This window comes from Melanotaenia boesemani, chromosome 17 (genome assembly GCF_017639745.1).
Source record: "Melanotaenia boesemani isolate fMelBoe1 chromosome 17, fMelBoe1.pri, whole genome shotgun sequence".
Taxonomy (NCBI): domain Eukaryota; kingdom Metazoa; phylum Chordata; class Actinopteri; order Atheriniformes; family Melanotaeniidae; genus Melanotaenia; species Melanotaenia boesemani.
The window spans coordinates 29,466,745-29,494,582 of record NC_055698.1 but is presented as its reverse complement, the minus strand read 5'-3'; the positions used below and the strand labels follow the sequence as shown (position 1 = coordinate 29,494,582).

Genomic DNA, 27,838 nt, shown 5'->3' with positions numbered 1-27,838 from the left:
ATTAATGGTGCACAGACTAAGCTTTCCAGTGACATGCATCTGCATGTGAATGGTGCAGACACACCACTTTTCCATTAACTGTCAGATGGGTTTGACATTAGATTCAGCTACTTGTGAAACAGCTAAATCTGTGACTTGTGTTTTGCTGAGAAGCTTCTATCTGAGTGAAATGACCCTGAAGAAACGAAGTGGCATGAGAATGGGTGTGAGCAGCGTATATTAGAATACTTCACTTGTGTCTGTTTCCTTCCTTTTATGAATTTCCTATAGAAGAAATACTTTGTTTTATATTTTTATACTGATTTAGAAACCCTTCCACACAGCACAAATGGTATCAGTATTGCAATGAAGGCTCAGAAATTACAATCTTCCCCATCACAGCTGAATTTTTAATTAATCAGCACTCTGACATCCCACACTAATGTTTACTCAAACACTCTAAAGGTGGTTAGAAGGGATGCTGGAAGCAAATTATCTTGTAATAAACAGTTATTTTTGTTTCTAGCTTCCTTTCTAACAGTAATTTTGTGGTTAAAATGGTGTGCTAAAGTAAAAAAAATAAACCTGATTGGACAGATCTACAAACATATTTTTGTAGGTCATAAATGGACGTGTGTGAGTAGTACAATCTCCAATGAGACTGAGCTGTATATGACATATGTAAAATAGTCTCTGTGAACAACATGAGAAAGGTGGCACTGAACAGAGTATAAACCACTTTTTTATGTTTTGGATGAGTCCTTACCAAATTCCTTCATTATCTTTCCCAACCTCATGGTATTTTCTCTGTGGAAAACATAGACAAATAAACCTAGAGTTCATAAACCTAGAAAATATATTTTTTTGTCTGTTAATCTATTTTTCTTTAGTTGTGTGTCCATGTTGACTCTTATGAAGACACAGCCGTGTCCATTCGTTGGTCTGTTTGCATAATTAGAGGCTGCAAAGCCAACCAATGATCTCTATCTATTTTTCAAAATGTAGATAATGAGCAAGTATAACAAAAATACCAGTAATAAATGGTTGGACCATTTATACATTCCAACTATTCATTTAACCCCTAAATCAAGGTTTTAACACTCCAAAAATGTCTGCTTTGTCCCCTGGTTTGACTCTGACTCTATCTAATACTGTTGGTTTGTATAAATCTCCAGCCTCATCCTTTTCATTCATAAACAAATGTCTCTGATGACCGCCTATTTTGTGGCATTTTGTTGAAGCCGGAGGCTGCATCATTATTACAGAACGATCCATCTGCATCTTTTCAGTCACTTCATTTTGGCAAACAACTGGGTGACAATAATCAGAGCTCCATGAGAAGGATTGGGGCTGAGATGAAAATGGGAGACTTTGAATCACGCAAGTAATTTATCTGCTCCTTGAACAGCGCACTCTTCCATCTCTTCTATCACTGCTCCTCACTCCACAATGTCTGTGAATTGGTCCATCTGCAAAGAGTCCAAGAATCCAATTACGCTCCCAGGAGCTGATCCAAAAGTCCCAGAAATGCCGCACAGTAGTCGCAGTATTTTATTTAAAAAATAAAATAGATGAGGGTAGTTTCTACTGTCTGTTATTATTCCTGGAGAGCATTGTCTGGCATTCATCATTTGTATAGGTGAGATGAGGTGGTTTGACAATTTCTTCAGATGACAGTCGTCAAATGTGGCGAGTTTGACTTCTAATAAAGGAATAAGGACAACAATCAGCGGCACTCACAAGGGTAGTGCTATGCAATCTAGTTGAGCTTGTTTGCATATTTGTGATAAATAACATCCCAAGTAGCTTTTTTCCTCATACAATGAATGAGTGCTGATACAAGCAATTTTGTCTGAGAAGTGGGGATGCATTCTGACATGCTTGTACTGTTAATAACAGAGCCTGTGGAGGCGGGATGAAATGCAATCATCGCAGTGTTTGTCTGATGCGACAAGCAGATAAAAGTGCTGTCAGAGGTACCGCTGAGATTCACCTCAAAAGGGAGATTTTTTTTTTTTTGCTGTTGTTGTTGTTGTAGACTTTGTCTGATTCCCTTGGAGCATACACATTGTGCCTGTCACCCTCAACCCCTTATAATTTTCTTCTTTTTTATCTTTGTTTCTTTGTTAACAACATTTTGACAGGAGATTAAATCATTTGATGACTTAAATGCAGAGAATATCTGTCTCTGTTTTCCCGTTGGAGCTTGCATACAGTGTACCCTAATGTCTGCACTGTCCTCTAGATGTACGATGTCTTCTTTCATGTTTAATTGAAATGCATGCATTTTGTATGCATGGAAGTTGCTTTGTTCTTTTAATAGAGCCTGAGGTTGCTCTTTTGTGTTCCATTTTTCTGTGCAGTTATTAGATTCTATATTGTGCATTTTGTGCACTGCCTTTTCTTTTAGGCAACATCTGCATCCAAGCATCAAGATTTTGTCTGTGATATTGTCATTGTTGTGATATCAAATGCAGTGAAGAAAGACTAACCAGTGTTTAGATATGAAAAGATTTCTACCACATGGATGTAGAGAAAGACATGAACAAAAAAAAAAAAAATAGAAATAAAACACACCCTGGTGCTTCCTCTTAGCTCGTTACTCCTGCCCACCTTCTCCACTCTCAGCCCCTCCCTCCGTCTTGGCTGCATCAGACTCGGTGGTGCCCCTGGAGGCTGTTCCCGGTGATGCAGCCTCATGCAGGCTGCCTCCAGGCGTAGCAGCTGCAAGTGAGCGAGGATTGGAGGCAGGGCTGGCGCTCATGACTGAGTCAGGGGTTCGGATGGCGCTGAGGTCGCCATCGGGGATTGCGGTTGCTTCCAGACTGTCGGAATGTGCTTCTTCATTCACAGCAGGAGGGGAGGCGGCATTCAGGAGGAGCTTGTGGGAGGCATAGGTCATCACAGCATCAGTGTCGCTGTCTAAGGGGTGGCATGAGCTGGTGAACTCAACTCCAGAGTCGCTCATTTCCAAAAAGTTGTCTGAGGGGAGGGTCTGGTAGCGGCCTGGTTTGGACACCTCAAGGCCCTGCAGGGAAAACCAGAGGCGGAGATACCAGGCAGATAAAGATAAGGTGTGGATGAGGTGAGATGTAAGGAGAACCATGAGGAAAAAAGGAGGAGATCAGGGGAGGAGAAAGGAATGAAGAGGGGGGAAAAAGGGAAAAATGAGGTCAGAGAAAAAGTCATGTAAATAATTCACGTACATGTCCCTGTGTTCATATTTATAGATTTACCACCCACTCCACAGCAGCCAGCTATACTTATTTTCATGTTACACCATCACAGTCACAACAGAAATGTACAGCACACAAATAAAAACATGATTTCCACATATGAGCTAACCCAAGTACATCAAAACAGGAAAACCATTTTCTGATAAACTGTAATCTATAAGTGACACCACTTAATATAGAGACCATATTACAATAATATTAAGGACATAAACTAACATAACCAAATATCAAAGGAGTATTAAGCAAAAATAAAAATAATTAGTTGTTGTACTTGGTTTCCTGTAACTGAATTTTTTTCCAAAAATGGCAAAAAACAGAAACAAAATATGACAAGTCCCCATTTAATCAAATTTGATGTTTAAATGTGTCTATATGGAATAAAATGGTTCAAATAATGGCCTCGAGCCCTTTGCCACATTTCACCCCCTCTCTCTCCAATCTCCAGTCCTGTCTATCTACTCTACAATAAAGGCAGCCGGAGACAAATAAATTTCTAAAATAAAAGGGAAGAAGCTATAGTTTAAATCTAATCTGAAGTTAGAGTCATGACTCCTGCAGAAGCTCTAATCAAACAGCTGAAAGAGCTCCCTGAACCTTGACCACTTTACTTTCGTTACTCCTCCCTCAGCCTGACAGAAGGTCCATCCTCTGAACTTTAATCTGCTTTACTGCTGAGTTCAGTGTGTGAGGTTGATTGCTTTTTAATTACACTTGCCACTTTGGTGGTGTTATATAGAAGGTAGTTTCTGCTGAGTAGTCTGAGGATGATTAATTTTTCTCCTGTCTGTATTGGATTTTAATTTATATACTTCAAGGGAAAGTTCCCTGACAACACAAGTATCTTGTAATCAGGTTTTGGACATAACTCAGCTGCTGCTTAATTGTATGATAAAAATCTAAAATTTGACTCCACATATTATTGTTGGAATGATTTTTGTATTTATATCTCTTCTCAGAGTTATTCTGCCCTGAAACTCCTGTTGAGACACTTGCTTTGTGGCTTATTAAGCTGCAGCTTGTGTTATAAAGCAGGATTTGTGGTTTGGTGAAGTGGGTTCAACTCTGGGTTTTCAGTGTCAGAAAGTGATAGATTACCACTGTAACTTTCACTAGAAACCCAATTTATTGCAGAGCAGGTCTGAAATAAGAGCTCCACATCCCAGCTTTCAAGACATTGTGGCTGGTGAGAGAGTTTCCCCTTTCTATTCATTTAAACCAACTGGTTTCTTTGACAAGCACTTACATGAGAAATATGCTGTAGATTTACAACAGAAGATTGCTAAAAGCTCAGACGCTTTCCTTCCACTTTACTCATGGTCTCCCACCAGTTCCAGCCTGCTTTGCAATCTGTCAGTGAATTTTAACTTTTGGAGACATCTTAGAAAATGAAAGTTTAATAAAAATGTGATTTGTATGCACTGTGACATTTTAGGATTGTTTTACATTGAACACATCCAACAGTTATGAAGCGATGAGGACATTCCTTTAGTCTGTTTGAGGCCATCTGATGACCATGTGTTCAATATTTACTCTGCTTCAGCTCTGCTTTTGGTCAGCAACACTGCTCTATCCTTAGCTGCCAAAATCCCCACTGAACTCATCTGCTAGTTGCTGGCAGGTACTCATGGTGACCAATTTATTTTTCTATGTTTTTCTGGAAAAAACAGCTGGTTGCTGTGTGTGAAAATAACACCAAAGCTGTGAGGATTAATTACAGTAAAGCTGCAGCAACACAACCAACAATTAAGTGAAACTTATTCAAATAGAGCCAAGGGGAGCTTTAAAGGGTTAGTTTGGCATTTTATTTACTTTTAAAAGATCTAAAATGAACAAAACTTTTCCAGCTGTTGTTGAAAAACTAGCTGTCAGCTTTGATCAGCCCCTGGAGACAGCTCTTACCTTGATGGTAACCTCTGTGCTCTCTGACGGTTTATCACATATAGACTGCATCAGAGACTCCTCTGTGAACCTGCTGTAAGCCTCGTGGACCACCTGCAGACCCAGACACACACAAACAGACAAACACACATGCAGAAGATCTGAAAATCTGCTTAAACAGCTTAACAGTCCAGCAGCTCAGCTTTTACACACAGCGGGTCATCAAAAATACAAACACCACGAGAGAAGAAGTAGACATTCAGACACTGGTGACATTTCACCGCACAGTAAGCTCCTCAATACAAACATGAAGTAAAACACTTGAATGACAAAGATAAGATGAAACATTTCTCCTCAAATTTAGGTAGAGGTTGAGAAGACACAGAGCCTGAGGAGTTTTAATATTTTTGAAATGTCAAGTTTGTTCAGGAATTCTCAAGGGAAGGTAAAGACAGATGTTTTGTCTGAAAACTGAGAAAAAAAAAACAAAAGTAAATAAATAAATCATAAAATATCGAGGAGATGTAAAAGCAAGACAGACTCGTTGATGACAAACACACCAGATATGATCATCAGTGATCATGGCTGCAGTTTATTCAAAAAGACATATTTTACAGATTACTGGCCAACTAGTTCCTTACATCCTTACATTCCTTAAACCCGTTAAGCTGAAATTAGGCCTCAGAATAGTGGTCTTTGCCAAAAATCCTTCTTTACATGAACTGTCATATTTCCTCATTGTGCTACTGTATAACCTCAGGCATTTGCATGCGGAGGATGTTTATATGTGGAGTTTGTTTTGAAGTGTACAGCAAACTCCTGAAATATTTATAGATGGTTTACTAAATCTCTGTTTCAGAAACCACACATTTATACAGCTGCCTTCATGTTTAATGTCAAACAACCCAAATCCAAAGGAATTTCTCTTCTTTATGCATACTAGCTGATGCCCTGTGGCCTTTAACAAAACAGGTAAAAGTGCACTGTCCTAACCAGCCAATAAAATCCTAAAAAGTATTTTAGTTGCCATTTAAAGGCATTTAAATAAATTAGGCCTCCAAATAATCATTGTAGTGCCCCAAAAACTGAACATGGCCCCTACTATTTATATTATAGGGGCCATGATCAGTTTTTGGAAGGTTACAATGATTATTCTGAGGCTTAACTCCACTTTAAAAGGGTAAGGGGGTGGGTGTAGGGTACTAGTTGGCCAGTAATCTGCACAGTATAACTCTTGAATTGAATAACTCCTGATGATTCTAAAAATAAACAAGCATAAGGCAAACACATGAAGCCTAAACAGTGAAGCAGCAACATGAATAAATATCGTTTCTGATTACAGCACCTCTTCGTCTGCAGTTGAAGAACTTAATCTAGACATACTGTAATTTGCATTTGCATGCTATGTTGGTTTTATTCTGCAGACCAGACACACAGAGAGAAACTGAGCGACATGGCGTTAACAGGCTGCGCGAGCATGGGAGAGTGGTTGCTAGCTGAGGCCTTCCTCTTCCTCTGGGTCCGTGGTCATCTTCATGGTGGAGTTGCTTGGGTTCGTGCTCCGGGATTGATGCTGATCGTCCGGGTCTTTGGGCCACCCTAGTCTTCCTCTAGCCTTCATAGAGGCGAGGTCACATGTGCATGACCACACTCTTCTCTGATTCCTCATTCCTCATACTCTTACTCTGCATGGTTGAGATACATCTTGTTGTTGCTGTCTTGGTTATTTTTTATGAACTTTTGATGACTTTCAGTTTGGTTTACCTGTAAAAGCTGTAAGAAATTCTCTGTTGTGTTTCTGTACAGGTGTAGCAGTTGGCTGTCTGGTGTTAGCTGCAATGACCTTTCAATCCAGCCTATCTTTTTCTACTTTCCTTTTTACTTCTCTTCATTATTCTCTTATTTCTGTCCCCTTCAGTCAGGTCCAGCAAGATCACATAAATTCCATAATTCAAAATAAATAAATAAGAGTTCAAATAATACTGATAAAATTTAAAATTGATAAAAGCAAATTTGTTCAGCACAAAAAAAAAAAAAGCATGTGGAAGTACTTCAGCTTGTATGAACCAGCCCTTCTGATGTGAAGCCTAGTTTGTTTCCTCAGGAAGTTTGATTTGTTTGGGAGCTGTGAATGAACAAAGAATTTACTACAAACATACAGTAGCTCTCAGTTCGATTCAAGTGAACCTAATACAGGAAGCAGATAACAAGAAAAGGGCACTGTGGGTAAACGCAACTATAACACGTATGTAAAATGATAGCGGAAGAAATGGCTCGCGGTCAGACATGGAATGACTGCTAGGCTCTGATGCAGCTCCATTTTTCACTCTGATGTCATGGAAACAGAAGTTGCTCTGCATTAACCAACAGATGAGCAAGAAGCAAAGAGATACTTCAGTGATCATCCTTTAATTATATCACAGCCAACTGACTTGTAATTGAGTTGAACAGTGATGTAGCTGAAGATTCCCACCCCTAATATTTAGTGATTTAATGTACTGAAACTCTACTGAAAAGTACAAATTAACGTGCAGCTGTAAAAGCTTTTAAGTTCATTTGATTCCAATTTAATTTTTCATTTACATGTAATTTATTTTATCACTAAGGGAAGAAACTAGGAAGAAAAGTTTAAAACTTGATGAGAAAACTGGAGAGTGAGAATAAGATGGGTTGCAAAGATAATCATGACAGAAGGAGAAGTCAATCGATGGGTGAGGTCATTGACAGAAAGATTGAGGGAAAAGATAACTGCACATACGGAGGAAGAACAGCTGAAGATGTAGTTTTATAATCAAGGCTGTTGATGCAAAGATAGTTTATGTACTGAATGTTTTTAAAAAATCTACATAAACCCAAACTTTGGCATCATTTCTGATATATAAAAAGGCAGATTATTACGAGGCATCTAAAGATATTTTAATCACATTTCTGCAGAAATATAAAAATCCTCAAATGTGTGCAAATTTCCACATCCTACCAAAGCCGTCTCATGCTTTGTAAGGACAGAGTCAGGTGGAGGGTTATGACTGATTTGGGTTTCTTGTCCGTCTCTGAAGTCCTGACACGTTGCCGACATCAGGTCTTTTGAGCCTGCGTTCTCAGATCTATGACAACAAAATCCATAACACATGAGAGAGACCGACAACAAGGGAACTGCTGTCATCTCAACCTCCACCGTCAATACAAAACATACATTTAGCTCCCACACAACGTCCGAGTTTAAACACGGGTTGTTGCATCTGCAAACAATGCAGTGTATTACTGTAACAAGAATACAAAGAAACATGTGAACAAAACCACACAGACACATATAATAAAGACACAAAGACTTGCTTTCATACTTCCAATAATCAGAAGTCAGGAAAAGCCTGAGGATTTTTACAGGCTGATATAAATTATGTTATATTCTAAATATTATGTACAAAAATACAAGTTAGTGATTTGTATCTTTAAGATAAGTCTTTGCATTACTTTGTTGTTGCTGAGTGATATTATAAAAAAAATAAAACTTGAAAAGCTACAGCTTAAATAAAACTAAATTAAATAAGTGGTACTTCTATGGAGTGAAGCAAATGCCTAAAATAAATATTACTAGTTTAAGTTAAAGAATTTTTTGGATGCTTAGATACCCTGTGGGTTATAAACATGAGCAGTTGTTATTGTTTTCTGGACTCACAGAATCGGGATGAATAAAAGTTGCATAAGATCGCCTCTTGCTGGCTAAACAGCAATAATTGTTTTACAGCATGTAATGCTGGAAATGTCAGATCAATATCTGGGCTTTGTGCAGCGTCACTCATGCACTTTATCATGTAACACACTTAGCACGTTGCACTCAGCACTTTAACATCAACATCTCAACCTAGATCCTAGTTGATGGGGAACTCCCTCTGTCCTCATATTAATATTTTTATTTAGTTCATATCTCCTTCTTATTCTTATTACTGTGCATCTGAATCTCCTTCCATTATTATTCTTATTGTTATTTTATAATGTTGGCCTGCCAAGGGACTAAGGATGGAAATTAACTTTACTATAACCCTGCATATTTCCATTATATATGCATAATAATCAAATAAAATAAAACTCAAATAAAATAAACACCTTTGATCCCTAAATGATTTTAACCTCATCATTTGGTAAGTGGAACAAGAATAAACACTGTGGAGATGTTTAATATGGTAATGTTAGCTCACATTAAAACCTCATTGAAACAAAAGAGTTAAAGAAAATTAATTTTAACAACTCATCCAGGTGATTAACATCGATGTGTCATCAACCAACTGTGTCAAACTTTTCCTGACTAGTGATAATCAGGAGGAAATATTAAAAGCAGCACATGGAGTTGAGTCAGCATCATAATTATTTTGCATTGCGTCTGAATTATATCAGCGCAACACTAAATACACACAAACACAGACACAAAAAAAAGACGCCAACAGACTTTATGATTCTCTATAAACCAACACAATATAAATTCAATGTACACACACAAAAAAAAACAGCACATACACCCACACATGTACACAGGTTGTTTACCTCATGATACACTCCTCACTATAAAACGACTCCAAAGGAAGATTTATGTGCATGTGTGGGCTTAATTAGCTCTGCAGCATGTGTGTTTTAGCTGTGAAGCTTTAATGTGGGCAGTTTTCACAACTGCATTGTTATGACTTACTGCAGAGGTTTTATCAGCAGAGAGGGAAAGAAGCAGCAGAAGCAGCAAACATATTATAGAGCAGTGGTTCCCAGACCGGGGGGCGCACCCAGAGTTATGCTTATTTAGCCAGGCTAAATAAAGCTTATAGTTTTCGCTCTGCTAGCAAAATATGGACAAATTTGTGAACTTTCAGGGCCTGTTGTTGTTGTTAGGCCCTGCATAAAATGTTTGGGAACCACTGTTATAGAGACATAAGTCTAATTTTCTCAAAAATAAGTGCTTTTAGGTGTGACTTCATTCACATAAATTCTATAAAACAAACTGAATAACATGAGTTTGATGTAGTTGGAAGCACAAAACACTGAAAATTCTCATTTTTAATATGACATCTTTGCTACACTTATTAAAAAAATAAGTTCTTATTTAAAAGTCCAAATCTGCACTGTTTCTCTAAAGCTTGAATTTTTAAACCTCATCATATTTTAATGCTTTTTCTTATCTAATGTTCTTTCTTTTTCCTTTCTTTTGTTTTTACATTACACAGTAACTTTTATTTCTCGCATTTCTTCTTATTTTACTTCAGTTTTTTTTGTCTTCAGAATTTTATTTTCTTTTTAAAGTTTGTTTTAATGCTTCCTCTGCAGCCCGCTGTAATGCTTTTAATGTTTAATGTAAAGCACTTTGAATTGTCTTCTACATGAAATGTGCTGTACAAATAAACTCGCCTTACAATAAAAAAGCCTAAATTTAATAAAGTGACAAACACTTAAGTTTATAAAATTAAGTTTCAGTTTGATGTTCATTTAAGTTGCATTTGCTTCTTAATTAAGTCACAAATCTTCTAGCAGCACATCTTAAAGAAAGAAACACTTTTCATTGAGATTTGCAGTTAATTTACCAAATTCTGCTGAGACGGTTTATTGCTAAAGAATAAACTAACTAAAAGGTTTTACATATTTTTATAACCCAACTAATAAACAACTCAGATAACTGTCTTCTGACTAATCTGACCTCTTGGCGATGCGTTCCTAACCAGAAGTCCGTAATTCTGAGTTTCCACTTATTATTACATCCAGTATCAACAGCACAACAGCAAACAACAACATTATAAAAATAAACCTGCCAGCTTTGGTAACCTATAAACAGCTGCATATATGTTCAGCTTCAGCCCTTCTTCTTTGGCTTCAGAGGAAAATAGAGTGTAATTCTGATTTGTTCTGTTGGAATCTGAACATTGCAAACATTCTTTAAATAAGTGGCTCCAAACTCCAAACTAAGTGCTGCTGCCGGTTTTGTTGTGACTCAGAAGAAAGTGAGATCATCACAAATGGAGAAAACATGAAAGAATTATTTATTATAATATTAGAGCATCTATTTGTGGTCTTGGGAAATTAGAGACGGCTCTCTTTACAAAGACCATCAAGTTAAGGACCATTAAAATGACAACAAACATTTCAATTCAGCAAACTGATTCAGCTCCAGACTCAATAATTCATGATGAGTCGAGTAATGTTGACAGTATGGAGCAGATAGCATTGCTGAACTCAGTGAACTCTGATGGTGCACAGGTTTGGCATTTTATTTTGTAATGACATAAAAGCTATAAAATCTAACAGTTTCTGTAATTTTAAGTTACTTATAAGAGTCAAATATGTTTTGTGGCTCTAAACTATTTTTTTTTGGCAGGACAGGTGGTAAAAATCAGACATTCATTAGTAAATGCTGCAGATCCCTGTACTAGGACTGTGTTTACTGTACTATTTCTGTCATTTTTAGACCAAAGCAGGGCCTAAATTTATAATTAAAATCTCAAGATTGTGTTACTTTAAAAAGGACCTGATATTTCTTCAGATTATTTTCAGTTTGGTTTTCCATTTGGAGATTCATTTAAAAACCTATTTAGAACATCAAACTCTTACCATTCAGTATATTACTCTGCACAAAAAGATTAAATAGCAAAGGTGCTAACATGAACCACACTGGAGTGGAGGGATACTTTAAATCACAAATATGTAAAACTTGTTAAGGTTTTCTATTGTTATAAAACTGGATGCAAACAGAAACAGACCTCTGTCAACATAAACTTTCATTTGTTTTAAGAAAGTTACATAACTGAGAGTAACTGCTGGGTTAAACAGCTTATTATAATGCATATTTATTTTGCAATTTGCACCCCGACCAGATCCAAACTGCATCTAAAATCCTGAAAGACGGCTCTTGAGCATGACCAAGCATCTTTAATCCGAATTAGGAACAATGTGACCTCACTTATCTATACTTAAGCACAGATACTGATCTCATAAAAAAATCATAATTGTACTAGTCTTATACTAGTCTTTTTGCATGCTTTAACTTATTAAGGGTATGAAGCATGCACTACTGGTAATTATTTTTAATAGTAAGGTCATGCTTTTAAACTAATTCAGTTCTTTGCAGACAGTCATCAGTTTATTGGTTTAGCATCCGTCCTAAATTCTATGACACATCATACTCTTATGATATAAATAAAAAATGATGCCATGCAGCTCAGTCACATGATTCCTGACAAGTCTGGAGGGATTACAGAGACAGTTTGTTCCAAGTCGTGGTGCCAAATCTGCTTAAAGAAATTTATTGACTTTTTGTCAAATTAGGTCATCGATCAACTTCTGCTCGTTCATCCCGACTGACGGCTGCAGTTGCTCGTGTGTGTGCAGGATTGATTAGGTAATCAGTATCTTTAATGGCTTCATCTCAAACTCAAAGATACTGGGCACACAGATGTCTAATGTTTGTAACACATAAGCAAGTTGATCAAGGAACTTATTTGCCACAAAAGCAGCACAATTATCTAAACATCAACATGGATAAAATAAAAAAAAGCAGGGAAAAGGGAGGCCAGAACACATTTCTCACCAAGAAGAGGCTCCGTTTGAGGTTCCTTAAAGTTAGAAGAAGAGATGTAATGCACATGCAACAGCATTAGCTGGATCAACAACAAATCAGACATCCAGCATGTGCATGAAGGCCCCAAAACACATCAGTAACAGCACATTCATCATGTCAGATTCTTAAAGTTAATAATAAGACCATGCATACAGATAGGCCAAGTCCTGAATCTGCATATATTCATATGATCGGAGGAAATGTTTTCATTAGCATAAATGTTTCATTTGTCAAAACTATTTGCATTTAACCCTTTTATTTAGTTTCTTGCCTAAAATGTGAGCTAACCATCGAATGACTAACATGAGCTGACTTCCCAGGCAGCTAAACGTGTTTAATGTGCTTTATTTTATCAGATAAATGCAGAATGCCTCTGATGTGGAACATTTACAAACCTGCATCTCAAAATGGCATCAGTGGGAACATAAATAAGTTTTTAATGTTTAATAATATCAAAAATGGGAAGCTTTGGTATAACCTAAGTCTCTGCAAAGCAATCAGTCTGTGCAGCTGTTGTTGTTTACAATGAGCGAGGCATCTCCCTGCTGCGACTTTTTAATTGGTCACTTTCAAGGATCATTTAGTGGGAGGCTGTTTGAACAATGAGGGGGAACAGCTACTTCAAATGACTTAAGAATCTACTTCAATTAGCAATTGTTTGCAAATGATTCTCATGTTTTCGTAACTGTATAAAAGTGTTGAGTTTTTCAGACTGTTTATTCTTGCATGTAGCACCTAAGGTAATAAATTTTCTTCCTGCTTTATTAAATGCACACAAAACTGATCTGGACATATTCCTCATACATTCTGGGGTTGGTATTGATCCACCATCCCACAGCAGAGAAATCAATTTCTGTGTTTGACATTAAGGTGTGTTCAACAGTGAGTCTTCTGTTTGTAATGGGGTTTTAATTGATCTTGCCTCCTTGTGAATGATGAGGATAAACGGGCGAGGCTTCTAAATCACCACATCAGTCAGCTAATCAGCCAATATACAACAAGTGATAAGAGGAAGTGGTGGTTATTCAATTTAGTTTTAGAAACAACCCAGCAGGGAAAATTAAGCAAATGAAAAAACTTTTTTTTCCAGGTAAACAAAATTAATTAAATGCATTTTAATTATTGACCTAATCATGACTTCCTGTGCATAAACATGTTGGCTTTTTAGGAGTTTGTGCTTTATTGTCTAAAATAAAGGAATAAAGAAATACTGCCAGAGATGTTTAGACTCTGGCAGTCCAGACTAAACATGGAGAAGCAGCATTTAGCTTTTATGCTGCAAACAAGTGGAACAAACTGCCAGCGGAGATCAAACTTTCACCAAATGTAGACATTTTTAAATCCAGGTTAAAAACATTTCTTTTCTCATGCGCCTATTCATAAAATCTGCACGGTAGCTTTTATCTTTCTTTTAATCACTTAATGTTATTTATGATTTTATGAGATTTTTGATATTTGTTGCTGCATTTTTACTACTTCTGAATGCTTTCTTTGCACCATCTGTAATGCTTTTAATGTTTTATGTAAAGCACTTTGAATTGTCCTGTACATGAAATGTACTATACAAGTAAACCGCCTTGACCTAAAAGTCCATGGTGTTTGGTTTAAAGCACCAACTGTTCTGCCTTTTTTATTACAAAGCAATGAGCGACACACAATAAAACAGCTCTGAATGTTTAATAAAACATAAATGAAGGACGTTGGTGGGCATGCTCATTAATTTATGGATATTTAACTGCTGCCACTACTGAATGTGAGTTATATTATAAAGGAGGTGTCAAAATGTTTAGATCTCTGGCAATATTTCCTCCTTATATTGTTTGAAAGTCAAGAGAAAAGAATAAAGGAAAAGATCAGAATATTTGTTGGTGCCTTTTCATCGTGTGTTTAATATGGCAGTGAACATTCCCATCAGGTCCAGCTCTGCAGGGGCAGGAAGCTGACCAGCTGACCATCCTGACTCCCACAGCATGAGCAGAACACTCCTCTACAAGTCAGTCCCATGAAACAGTCACACACCTCATGCTTGCGTTAACAGGCTGTGTTCATGTTGCCTACAAACACCAGTGTTTCACCAGAGCCTCACTGCAGCAGACCTCCCACATTCCTCCATCACAGAAACATGCAGAAGGACAGAAGCACACCAGATGGGGGTTTACCTGTCTAAAAGCCTCGCCCTCCCCCTTGCCGGCCTGCTGAGCGAGGAGCGTCAGCTTCTTGTTCTTCTCGTTCCTTTTATGTTCTTTGTAGACACAGGACAGCAGGCAGATCAGCAGCATGAAGCCAATCAGGCTCACCAAGGCCAGGATGGCCACAGTCAGGGGGGGCAGCTTGTAGGCTGACAGAGAGACGAGGACGGGAAAGAGAAAATAATGAGTCCCCTGAGACTACACGAATGTTGCATTCAAACTGGGAATATTATCTTTCTTCTTCTCCTCATTTCGCTCTTGTTTTTATTAGCTGATTATCCAGTTAAAAACGCTTTAATCCTAGAATATCTAAATGAATAATCATCAGTCTAAATGTGCTAATGTCAGATTTGTCAGTGAAATCAGAGGCTTCCCATTTATTTTCTGTTCTGTTTTTTCAGCCATATTTGACACAAGTACAGTCATGTATATGTTTGGATGTCAAACCTGATGGGAAACATGCTGAATGTGATATGATGCTGTCAAATGTCTGCCTGAAAACTGAAGCTCTAGCAAGTTTAGCATGACTCCGGGAATTACCTCGGCACCAAAACACATGATTAATTTAAGCTGGAACTCTAAAAAAAAAATTAGTAATATAGAAAAGCAACCACATCTTATCCTCTAGAGAAAATACACCAGCAGGTGTTCTGTGGTCTCCTGCTTACTCCACTTAAAACAAACAGTTGAAACAACAGTTAAATAAACAACAAAAACACATATATCCAGATACTAAGTTAATAAATAAATACTGCATTTAATACTTCACACCAATCCTTAAGTTAGACAAAAATATAAAAGTATACATGGTGTTTATACTCTATGATACACTATAAAGAATTTATCAATTTAAAAGCACTTTAGAGAGCCACATGGACTTCACACACCCATCAATCACACTTCATAGGAATCACGAGCACTAAGGTGCTCTGCTGAAACTCTTCCAGGGCATGAAGCGGCTGCATGTTGCTGTATTTATATTACTCATCCTCACTTCAGCTGCCTGCCAACACAAGCCGATGATGGAGCTCGCCTTCTTTATTGGTTTATTGAGTCAGATGAGCGAGTACCCATCCACTTCACATCACACTAAAAAACAGACAACTGAGGTTTACAGATATGAAAGAACTAGAAAACCAAACCTGATTTGATGGTTTTGTGGCTAAACCAGTCCAGTTTATTACCCCCAGGTATGTTACTGACTGGAGATTAAATCCAGCTTTATTCCCTGTACAGAGACTGGATCCTGTTTGGAACACTTTTTCTGAATGTCAGCGAGTATTTCATTAATATTAAAGATGTTGAGTTTAAGGTTATTATAGTTATTTTGGTCTCCCTCATGTTTAAAGTCTCATAAATAAGGCATCAGTTTTGTTTCTTCACAAGATTATGAAATCAGCAGTGAATCTGCAAAGCTTCCAGAGCCTCTAAACTCCCTCTGATTCACCCTCTCTTACACAGTAGCAGGGCTTTGCAAGAAAAGAAATGTGTAGATTGTAGGTAAAGACAGACACTGTTTTCAGCAAAGTTACTGCATAAGTCCTACAACCTGCAATCTCTCTTATAGCCAGCAGGGGGTGCTATCTTAGGTTGTACTCTATGACAAAAACCACCCTACTTTTTTCATAACTTGATTTGTTTTCATTTACTTTTACTTTATTTATTTAAGAGTTGATCTTTATCACTAGTTTAAAGTCTTCACTGCAACATAGCCTTCATGTTGTTCAAACAGTTCAAACAGTACTACACAATGTGTATATCCATCCAGAAATACACACAGCTGCCATGGGAGCTCCTACAACTGAGAGCAGATTAAGGCTCAGTGCCTCTTCCAAAGACACTAATATGAAGAGGCTGTAGGCTGAGCTGAAAACCTTGTGATTAGCTCACAGCCTGCTCAGTACATGGCAGATATGGCACTGCACTTTCTTGCTGTGTGGATGCTCACTGGTTATTGTTGTCTGTGGACACAACATGGAAGCTCCTAGAGCTTCCAGTGAGGTATCAGTCAAAAACTAAGTAATTTAGCCATATTCTGGTATCAAAGATGTTTATATGCAAACCAGACTTATAAGGGAAGACTGGGACAAAATGATGGCTTATTTGAAATGATGCTACAGCAGTCTGTAGGAATATACTGAAGAACGATCTTTTGGAGCCAAAGGTTTTAAAGAATTGAATTGTCAGGAATCTTTCAATTTTTGTGGAAAATATTGATCAGTAGATTGCAGGAGGTATAGCTGCCATAATATTGTATTTTTTTATCTTAACCTCTTCTTCACAAAGCCTATTTTTTTTCTGCCTCCTGTCAGAATCGACTTACCCAGAATAAACGAGTTATATCTTCACAACTACAACGACTGTGTGTATCATTTCGGTCTCAAAAAAAGCTGAGACATGTGAGATTACTACAGAAGTGTCAGAATCAAGATTGTGTCAGAGTAAATTCACCTGGAGCAGAGTATAAAATATAAATGTTATCTTCTCCTAAAAGAAAACCACGTTATTTTCAGTAGAAACCAGAGGATAGAGGCCCAGTTCATCTAGGGTAGAAATGTCCACGTCCAGTCCTCCAGAGCCTCTATCCTGCAACTTTTAGATGCATCCTTTCTCCAGCACACCTGAATCAAATGAATGGCTCATTGCCAGGCTTCTGCAGAGCTGAATGACATGCATAGGGGAATTCAGCCATTTGATTCAGGTGTGCTTTTAACGGAGGTGTCCCACAGGTATCTGATGGATTGATGATTGATGGACACCTCTATCAATGGTCAGAGTCAGGAGAATGGACAGATAGCCCCACATTCACCTTAGACACACCACCAGAAAGAAGTGCAGCCCAAGACAGTCTATGGTAGGAAGAGCGAATAAATCACTATAAAACTTCCTTCACCTCCATGGAAACTAGCAGAACCCTAATTTCAAATAAAAATATAGAACATTTCTCTAAACTTTTGAGTAACAACCAGTAAAAGAAAGGCATGCTGTATGACTAAGTGACCTTTTTCTTAGTTGCTCTTTGGCTGCTAGCTTCCAGAGTTTTTGCCCCACAGTGATGAGCCATTTGTAATCAGCGGAGTCTCTGCTTTCATATGACACCTTGTCTTTATGCATGTTTTAGTCAAGAAGAGTCAAGATGATTTGTTCTGAGCTAATTTGTAAAGAATTAGCTTATGGTCTGTGGGCTAGCCTTCAGCCGAGGGGTTAATTTTTCTTACCTTCAACATTTATGTAGACGTAAGCCACAGGAAACCCAGCCAGGTCTGTCACTTTGAAGACGCCTGCATCAGTGGCATGAACCTTCTTCATGATGAGCTCAGAACCCTCCACAGTCAGCCTGCCCTCCAGCTGAGGGTCCAGCGAGGTCACCAGAACCCCTTGGTCTACGATGACTCTGTCCTGGTTGTCTGATTTAGGCCTGTAGACTATGTTAACGTTGGAGTAGTGTTGATAGAGTTTCATCCTCAGGTTTTCTCCATAGGAGAGCTGGAGGAACCTCTGGTGATCTGGATGATCAAAAGAAAAAATATAAATAACTGTATATGCTGTAGATGAGAGACGGAATGATGCATGTTTATTATTGGTAGTAGAGTGGCCATGGTGAAGTTGATGTTGGTTGTTTAGTTTGTCCACTATGTTTGAAGCACACACATTAGATTGATTTATGATTTAAACCTAAGATGATGCAGCAAAGCTCAGATGTCTTCTCACCTCTGACATTCAGACAGCTCCTCATCTTGGTTTGGCCCTCACGGTCCAGCACAGTGAAGCTTCCCTCATCCATCATCCTGACTGAGTGCAGAGTCACCTGCTTGTCTGAAACACTCAGGCGCCCCACGTAGTCTTCACCCAGGACCGTCGTCTGGTTGTACAACACCACAGGTGGCGGCTCGGATGTGTGCTGCACGGCCGTCTGATTGAATTTAACCATACTGGGCCTTAATCACAGAAATCAGACGGAAGAGTCATTGTAGATCATTTTTCAGCCTGACAAACGACAGCAGATATTCTACCTCTAACTTCAGATTCACACGGGTTTTTGGAAAATAAATAAAAATAGTCAAACAAAAACCTGATTCCATGTTTGATACAGGTGACTTTTTCTGAGCATACCTGAACTCCAGGGTGATGGGGCCTTCAACTTGGCTCAGGTGGATGGTGTAGGTTTCTCCATACTTAACTATCTGCTCCACAGAGCAGTCTGATCATCACCAAACATACGGATAAAGATAAAGACAGAAGGTCAAAATCAAGAGTTTTATAAGTGGTTGAAATATCCTTTAACTTGAAATCTTCAGAATTTGGATATTTTTGGATATTTGGATATTTTTTATTACTTATATATTTGAGAGATGTGTTTGTGTGTAAGAAAACCAGTCTTATAATTCCTTTATGGCATAAATTACTTTTTACAGATGAGTCTGTCACCCTGGAATAAATACAGCTAACGTCATTTTTACTTTTTTAATCCCGATTGGGATTGTACTAGAGAGCAATGGGCTGCCATGCTTCGACATTCGGTTAGCCATTTTTAGGTTGTTGTCACAGGTTGTTGCAAATGTTTAAAAATTTCCATAAAATTTTCAAGAAGTTCAGGTTCTCCTCCCAACTTGAGCGTCTAAAAGACCATGATGTGGGAACATTTGGGCAACTTTACATATTTATTTATTTGTTTCATTTATTTGGGAAAGTCTTTCTTTTTTTCTCATTTTTTGTTTTTGCTTGGGGAATTTTTTCTTTTTCTTGGTCCCTTTTTTATTTTGTTTCTTTTTCTTTAATTCTTTGGGATGCAGAAACAATCTCTAAAAGTTAGTATTGGTTGAATAAACAGCTTAAAAACTAATGTTATATTTACACCAAAAAAAACCTTCCTCTTGAAGCATTAAACAATCAGAACAGGTAAACACCTCCACTTATTACCAGAGATTTGTTAGAGGGGTTACTCCCACATCCAGTCAGCCTGAAAAGCTCTTACACTTAAAAGTAAGATGATGAAAATAAATCTAAAGTCATTTTGAAAATACAAAGTTCAGTAAATAACATGTCGGCTTCCAGATCAGCTTTGCTGCTTTATACAGAGCAGCAGTTTTAAAACTCACTTAAAAAATGAGCAAAAATGCTCCAAACATACTTTATTTAATGCTTGATCAGATCAAAATTAACAAAAGAAGAATTTTACATGTTCGTGATAAGCTGCCTTTTTGGGGACTGAACAAAAATGTATTTCACAGCTTATTAGCCTTTTTTAGTTGTTGTTTGTCCAAGTCACAGAAATTCTGATTTATTATTGGTCAGCATCAAATGTGCATCCATCTGCCAAAGTGTTCGTTTGTTGTTTCTGTGTGATTGTTGCACCGATTAATTGTTTCACTGCTTGCTGCACAGCAAATTATCCCACGGGCATAATAAAGACTCCAGAAACCTTGAACCTTGAATTTTTAGAGTCTGAACACTAGTGAGTACTTTGTAAAAATGCATGTACAAAAACAACATGGTAAATATAAATATACTTCACTCAGTAAACTGAGATGTATTTGTAATTTAACCAGACTGCATTTTACTGGTTTCATCCCATAATGGTGGATGCAGAGCAGCTGGGTCTCTGTAATTAAAATAATAATTTTCAAGCAATTTGATTAGTTTAAAATGACAAAAATTTATTTATGTTAAACACTTAAGACAACATTTTCTCCCAATCTTTGCAGAAGTGAGCTGCAGGAAGCTTACCCCTGACAATGAGGATAAGGTGGCTGACCGTGGTGTTTTTGCTCCTTCTGATGATGTACACACCCTCATCCTCCTCCTGTACATTGTTCAGCACCAGATGACCCAAAGAGTTAAGCAGGGCCTTGGATTTATTCACCACCTGGCCCGCTTGCATCAGAGGCACCTCATAGGAGCGATTGGTCCTGGGTGTAAACACAACCTCTGAGTCATTCGAAGACGGGACATCAATGTGAACGTGCTCGCCAAAGAAAGCCGTCCTGTGTTCCTCTTTGACTGGAAGAAAGAATCATCTGTTAAATTTTTAAAAAGCATTTTATTTGTGCGTTAACATCCAAACAAGCATGTGGTTTTACCTTTCAAAGATGCTGACACAGCTGTGAAAGAAAAGAAAGAAAAAAGTAAAGTTAGCTCTATTGTTCAAAGTGAAAAACCAACTTCAATAATTATAATGCATCTGAAATTTAAATGCCTCATATAATGACGTCTAAAAATAGGAAGGATGTAATAAACAGGGAGAAAAACAAACAAGAGGAGATTAAATGGATCACACATAATATGGCTTATTTTGTGGGTTTTTTAATAAGAATTCTTGCAAATAACTTGAAACAAGATTGGTTTTGCAGGAATATGTTCCAAGCTGTTTCATTTATCTGAACCTTCTCCCAAGTGACTGATTATGTTTGTGCTTACCGGTGCAGAACAGGGTGGTAAGCAGTGCAGCTACGATTACTTTCATCTTGATTTGTTGGCCTCTGCAAAAAAAGAGGAACCCACAGACAATTCACAACAAATAAAGACCTTATTAGCCTTAATATGGCTTCAAAAAGACTTTGGGAAAAGAAATCTCCCATAATTATATCAGTGTAGGATCATTTTATTTGGCAACATCGAGGTGTATCTCCTAAGTGGGTCGAGTGTTTAATTTAAAACTGCCTTTGTGTTGGAGAAGTACGTCAACTTCAATCGGTCCTGAAGCTGAGAAGAAGTCCACCCCCTCGCTGCGCTGCACCAATGTGCCACATTAAATAGCATTTTGCAAATTAGCCCTTTAGGCTCGTACTGTGAAGACAGAGCTTTGCCAAGACACTGTGGCAAGAAAATCTATAGTTTCATTTGTTTAATGGCTGCAAAGTGAAATGTTTCACTTAGATGAGCTTGATAGATAAATGTCTGAGGTGCAGGAGATGCAGCAGGAGAAAAACAAGGACATTTTGTGGTGAGCATCTCTTCACGTCTCCTGCAGCGTGACAAGATAATCCATCACAATACATAACCACACTGCAACACAAGAAGAAAAGGAGAAAAAAAGACAGGAAAAAGTGACAGAAGAAACTGTAGTTGTGAAAAATAGATATGTAAGAGTGTGAATCCATCAAAGTGGGACAATAAGATGGACACAAGCCAGCAGGCATGAGGAGACTGACCTTTTTATCACTACTCTGCACTGGATTAGACTAAGTAGTGGTAGAGCAGTTATTACGGTGGGCTCATGATGATGGATAAAGAGAGACATGAAGACAAAAAAAGAAAAAAGAAAGACTGGAAGATTGTTAAAGAACTCATTTCAAAGCACTCTGAGCCCTGCAAGGTCACATATTCACATAAAAAAACACATAATTTCACAGCCAAGAGAAGCATAAATACTTGATTTTGTTACATAAACTGCAAAAGGTTCAATTAATGTTAGAAATAAATCACATACGGGCCTGTGTGTGATGAAATATTACTGCAAAAGACTACAACTTGTTTACCATTAAAGAAATGGCACTGAGAAAGTACATCTAAAGCTCTACTGTCTAAACACTATGTCTACGGTTATGTTGACATTTAAATGACAACCACTAACTGCATCCCTTCTGACCTCAGTCCTTCTGTGAGAGCAGCTGCTCTCATGGGATCTTGTTCCAGCGATTTGTGCTGTCTTGTCAAAGAATGCTACTGTGCTACGAATCATTACAGTATGACTATAACAAAGCATACAGTAGAGAAGCAGAACATGGAGTCACAAAAACAAGAAAGTACAGCTTCTCTCAACTCCAAGGTTTTAGCCTCTGGACATAATAGAAAACCATCTGGATCTTACTAGAAAAATAGATGAAGACAACTTTGCAGAACTGCATCTAAGGAACCACAAAACATCTGGAACAACGTCCTTTGGATAAGCCAGAATAAAATGGTCATTTTTTATGATAATGCCCCATGTCAGTTTTATAATAGTAGTGAGGGATGATGATTTGAGCTGTTATTGAATGGACCATGAACTCCACTGTATACCAAAAATAGAATCTAGAATCTAGTCTAAAATCAAATAAGGGGCCATCTGCCTGACTTCTAAAGCTTGGCTGCAAATCTACAACAGAATAGCTTAAAACACAGTGAAGGTGTTTCAATGGTCCAGTCTGTGGTGAGACCTGTGCAGAGACAAATGCTGTAAATTTCAATTAACTAAAACAAAATAAAGAAGAGTAGGAAGAATCTTCCTCAGTCCTGTGAGAGACTGATAACATCATGCAGAAAACCATTTCACATTGCTACTGCTGGAGGTGGTTCTACAAGCTGCTGAATCATTGGGCAGATGCACTTCTTCACACACTGCTTCTGTATTTTTTACTTAGTTTTTGCTCAGTAGACATGGGGCCTGTTCCAGAAAGTTATGTTGAAACTCTGAGTGCGTTATCTGTGGGGGTTAACTCTGGGTTTTCCTTTCCAGAAAGTCTTGCCCAGAGTATGTTACCATGGTAACTGACTGTGAAGTAAACCTACTCGCTGGCAGGTTCACAATAAAGAAACTCAAAGTTTCTACTTGTGTCCTCCACCTGAAGCAGCTGTCAGACATGGGTTGTCATACCAACGTGCTACCATAGGTTTAGAACCTGATTTATTACACAGTTATTTACATAGGAAGAAGATTTTCAGCCTTTCCTGATGAACATCTTATCAAACGGTACCATTTTGCCATCACTTGGGTTCTCCAGTCATACATATCCAATGTGACACACAAGGCTTCTGAGATGGCATCTCATTATTTATTAACCAGTGTGAAATAGACATAAAAATCTCCAACCATGGTCTAGAACAATACATCACCTTTCTAAAAGATGTTTTTATACTTAACTTTCAGATGCCTACATGAAGGTTTTTCCCCATTGGGATTGAATCTATATAAAACTAAGATTTTGTTCTATCTGCCCATAATTTAACCCACATGCTACAGTTTAAATAAAGTTAAATATTGGGTCAATGGACCAGTGGATCCAAACTTCCACACTGACTTGGTCAGCAGCTTTCTTTCATGATGCTTCTGTCTCCTCTGTAGCTGCAGCAGTGTTCCTTTCTTCACAAAATACCTCATCACATTGCCCGCATGCGTCAATAAAAACTTCTCGCTCCAATCAGGTGAAATTACTAGCTTTCTGTCAGCGGTTGCCATGGTGAATCCAGATATCGGGGCTCCACTGATGATGGCTTTTTATTGTGGTTCCCAACTCTGGGTAAAGATGCTTAAAGTTGACTGAACGAAGAATTCGTTAAACCAGTTTCTTTTTAGACTCAGAGGTCGCTGGACCTCCTTTCTGAACCAGGCTCATGGACAGCAAAGACCTGCTGATTAAAAACTCAACTTAAGTTCTAAAGCAACTTAGAAAGTAAAAACTCTATAAAAGAGAACAAGAAAAGTCCTCTAAATTTCTGCCTGCTCTCTCAGACCAGGGATTAAAGTGCTTTTAAAAGAGAAAAATAAGAAAAGAATCTAGTCTGCTTTCCTTCAATAGTCAGTCAGAGATGGCACATTGTCCAAGAGGGTCTTTAATGTAAGACAGTAATTGTAGCTCATTTCGGTAATCGGAGCCCTGTGAAGCAGGTTTGAATCTTTTCAGACGAATGTTCTACAGAGCCATTAGGTTATTGCTTCCATGAGCACTCATGCTGGGCAGCTGAAATGGCAAAAACCACAGGTTTGATTTACTGACATGTCTGATGAGGAAATGGGAGGTTGCTGCTGATTATGTAAAAGCATACATTCACATTCGCTCTACTCGTGTAGGTGCTGTTAGATCGTGACCGAGAAGTTTAAGGAAACTACAGAAAACACTATGAGGGAGCCTGCACCCTGAAAAGTTTCAATTCAATTAAAAATTCTGATGCATGATGAGACCATTTCAACTCTTTTTTATTTTGTTAGGACAGCCTTATTTTTAAACACTACTGTCCCATCACAGGATAAAACCATAAGGAAGGAACCTTCAACTCACCGACCTTCATCTGAAGCTCATATCCATCTAAAAACTGACTCTAAGTAGGGTCACTGCTCTCCTGTCTCTTGTTATGTCCAATTAGATCAATAGATCTGTACCAGGCCAAGCATGCATTGATGTGTGTGACACATCCTGCAGCCTCCTCATGGTGAGAGACGTGGAGGTTACATCTTTCTGTCTGACTTCATCAGCTCATCCTGACAGAAAGGTTTTAGAGCCTTCTTTCCTGCATTACTCTCCTCCTACACAAGCAGCAGTGGAGGCATCACTCCTTCATCCTTCTCTTGTTACACTCATGTTTTTTGCTTTACTCTCTTCTTTTCTATCAGTTTCTACTCCCAGCTTTTACTCTGACTTCTGCTGCCGTCTTGTTTCTTTCTTAATTATCCTCCTGAATCCTTAAAGGATCAGCCAGGCTGACACCACGGTTTGCTGATAAGATGGGCTAATATTTCTATTATATTAAATGTTACGCCTTCCACTAAGCACTCTCTACCATTGCTGCTAATTTCATTAGCCCCAGTTGTACATCATTATTGTCCTGATGTCCACATGATGAGGTTAAAGAGGGGGTCTCTAATCGATCCATCTATCCATTTTAGCTTAAAACTAGATTCATGTTCAATCTGTGTAAGTCTTGAGGTCATTTCTTTTATTTCTTTTGTCATTTAATTCCTTTCTAATTTCATTATGTTTTTGCTTCCAAAGACCGAGACTTTATGGTAATCTTTTTCGGTATTAAGCAATACTGGTCCAGACTTACCTGGGTGGTCCCATATTTTCAGTCTAATGCATGTACCTGACTATGTGAAATATGTTTTTATTTGTTTGTTTGTTAAGCCACTTAATACTGACCTCTAAATCATTTCAGCATAAACAAAGGCTCCTAACTCCAAACATAAACCAGTGCTGTGTCAGCACATAACAAGCAACTTAACAAAGAATCTGTTTGAAATTGGATCTTCAGGCATTTAGTTAATAGCACTTTGTCACAAAAACAGATCATTCTTTCCCATGTATTTAGTTATCTCTTTAAAAATGTAAAATATAAGACAGTTTGATAAATAAAAAAAGGATTTTTGCTCCAACAAGGTGATTCCGAAAGAGCTGTCAGTGGAAATCTTGTCATATCTCAGCCTGGTGTGCACTGTGTCCATTTGAGGAAACTGGACAAGTGGGGGACAAAAGGAGAAATCTAATACAGATTAAAAAGAAAAAAAAGAAAAAGAAAAAAGGGAATAAATCAAAACACAGAATGTGAGAGATGCATCTACTGATCCATCTTTTCTCCCAAAGCCTCATCAGAAATGGTCTCCATGGAAGGGTGGATGTCAAGAAGTCATTCTTAAGGAAGAAAGGTGGGAATAAAAGGCTGGGATGCTAAATGATGCTGGAACTGGAAAGAAAACTGGACAAAATGTAGCCAACATTCAAGGAAGAGCTTTGGAAAGTCATTCAAGAAGAGAAATATTCCTAAAGACTTTACCCAAAGAAATGACAAAAAAGCTTGTCTAAGAGGGTTCAGACTGTGAATAAAAGAGAATAAAAGAGAATAAAACAAAATATTTTGTGTTATACATTTATGCTTGTGTGTTTTTGTGATTATACTCAATGAACCTATTGCCAGATTTACACATAAAGGTTCAAGACTTTTGCAGAGAACTGTCATTTCAGCAGAACCTTAAACTTGAAGATAAATAAAACCAACTTAAAAGTGGGTCTCTTTTCTGAATTTGCTTATCTTGAGCACAAATTCCCTCCTGCTCCTCCATCCTCCATTCCCAGCCTCACCCCCATCCTTTCCAGCCCATAAAGCCTGGAGCAGCTGCTGGTGCAGCTCAGGGTGTGTCATGATGGGCAGAAATGGGGACTGTCCCGTTATGGAGACGAAAGATGGAGGAAATGAGAGCAGAAGGATGAATGAATGAAGCACTGGAGGCTGAGGTTGCATTTTTCATGCTCAAGTAAAAAATCTGCTACCTCAGTTGCACACTTGAAATGCCATCAATAAGCATCCAGCAAGCAGTTTTACCTGAAGGCTGAGCTGATAACCCGCTGATAACAAGAGATCTTTTACAAAAGATATATTTGCTCTCAGGTGTTGGAAACACTGTCACCCATTCATTGCTCAGTTCTGTGTAAATCACTCGTGGACATGACAAATAGGCTACCTAGTCAGCAGATTTAATGTGTGCTGTAATGTATTGTGTAACCATTTCCACCAGGGTGGACCAGAAAACCCCCCCCAGGTCCAGACCGGTATATCCCGAACACGACACACCACTGCTTGGGAAACATGCTGTTTCAAACAAAGCGTTTCATCCTGCGTTAAAATCACAATCCATCATCCTTTTAATCTCATTTTAGGAGTGAAAATGAGAGAGTTTGAAGAACGTGCCCAGTTTTGACAGAAAGGAGCATCAGGCTACTTAAAGCATGTGAAATAACGTCCTGTGTGAGCAACGCGCTGTTTTTTGTCTGCATATCGCTAAATTGCACCGTTTTCTCCAGGAAATATAAACTTTACCAAGCAGTTTTATGCTTAGAAACCGCTAATTGCGCTTTTCTTGTGTGAATATGCCCATAATTGCTGCTGCTGTTGGTTACACGCCCTAAATCATCCGAATGGGACCGTTCAACATAAGCAAATTCCCAGAAAACAGCGAAGGAAAACTGCAGAATTTAACCCACTATCTCCCTGTTTGAATGAAAAGCTGAGGAAATCATATATATGGCTCTAATATACACTTATAAATAGATGATGGTAATTACCTTTCTCAAGCCTGGAATCCGAAAAGCGCTGGACTGGGAGGGGCTCGGGAGTGGAAATCCTTTTTTTTTTTTTTTTTTTTTAAGTCTTTATTTCATGAACCTCATGCACCCCTCCACCCCCAACCTGACAACAACAGACTTCAATGGGGGAGATCGGGAGTAGCTGAAGATTTCGGTTGATGTCGGGTGTGTGGAGCCTCTGGGCTCGGCTATCAT

General features: G+C 38.2%; 1 protein-coding gene across 1 annotated transcript; it reads right to left on the bottom strand.

Annotated features, from left to right (window-relative positions):
• Positions 1–583: 583 nt before the first annotated feature.
• Positions 584–27,838, bottom strand: LOC121656452. The gene is made up of 10 exons (XM_042011444.1): positions 27,747–27,838; positions 21,288–21,349; positions 20,951–20,971; positions 20,598–20,870; positions 18,984–19,071; positions 18,582–18,808; positions 18,089–18,376; positions 14,841–15,019; positions 5,115–5,207; positions 584–3,007 (listed from the first exon to the last, which is right to left on the bottom strand). The coding sequence occupies exons 1-10, from the start codon at positions 27,836–27,838 to the stop codon at positions 2,579–2,581; spliced, it is 1,752 nt and encodes a 583-aa protein (XP_041867378.1). The 3' UTR covers positions 584–2,578.

Excerpts from the sequence above, each read along its gene's own strand:
- LOC121656452 (XM_042011444.1), bottom strand. The coding sequence starts at position 27,838 with ATGATAGCCGAGCCCAGAGGCTCCACACACCCGACATCAACCGAAATC. Across the intron at positions 21,350-27,746 it reads TTGAAGTCTGTTGTTGTCAG|AGGCCAACAAATCAAGATGA; the intron begins GTTGGGGGTGGA and ends CTTTTTTTGCAG. Across the intron at positions 19,072-20,597 it reads CCTTATCCTCATTGTCAGGG|ACTGCTCTGTGGAGCAGATA; the intron begins GTAAGCTTCCTG and ends GGTGATGATCAG.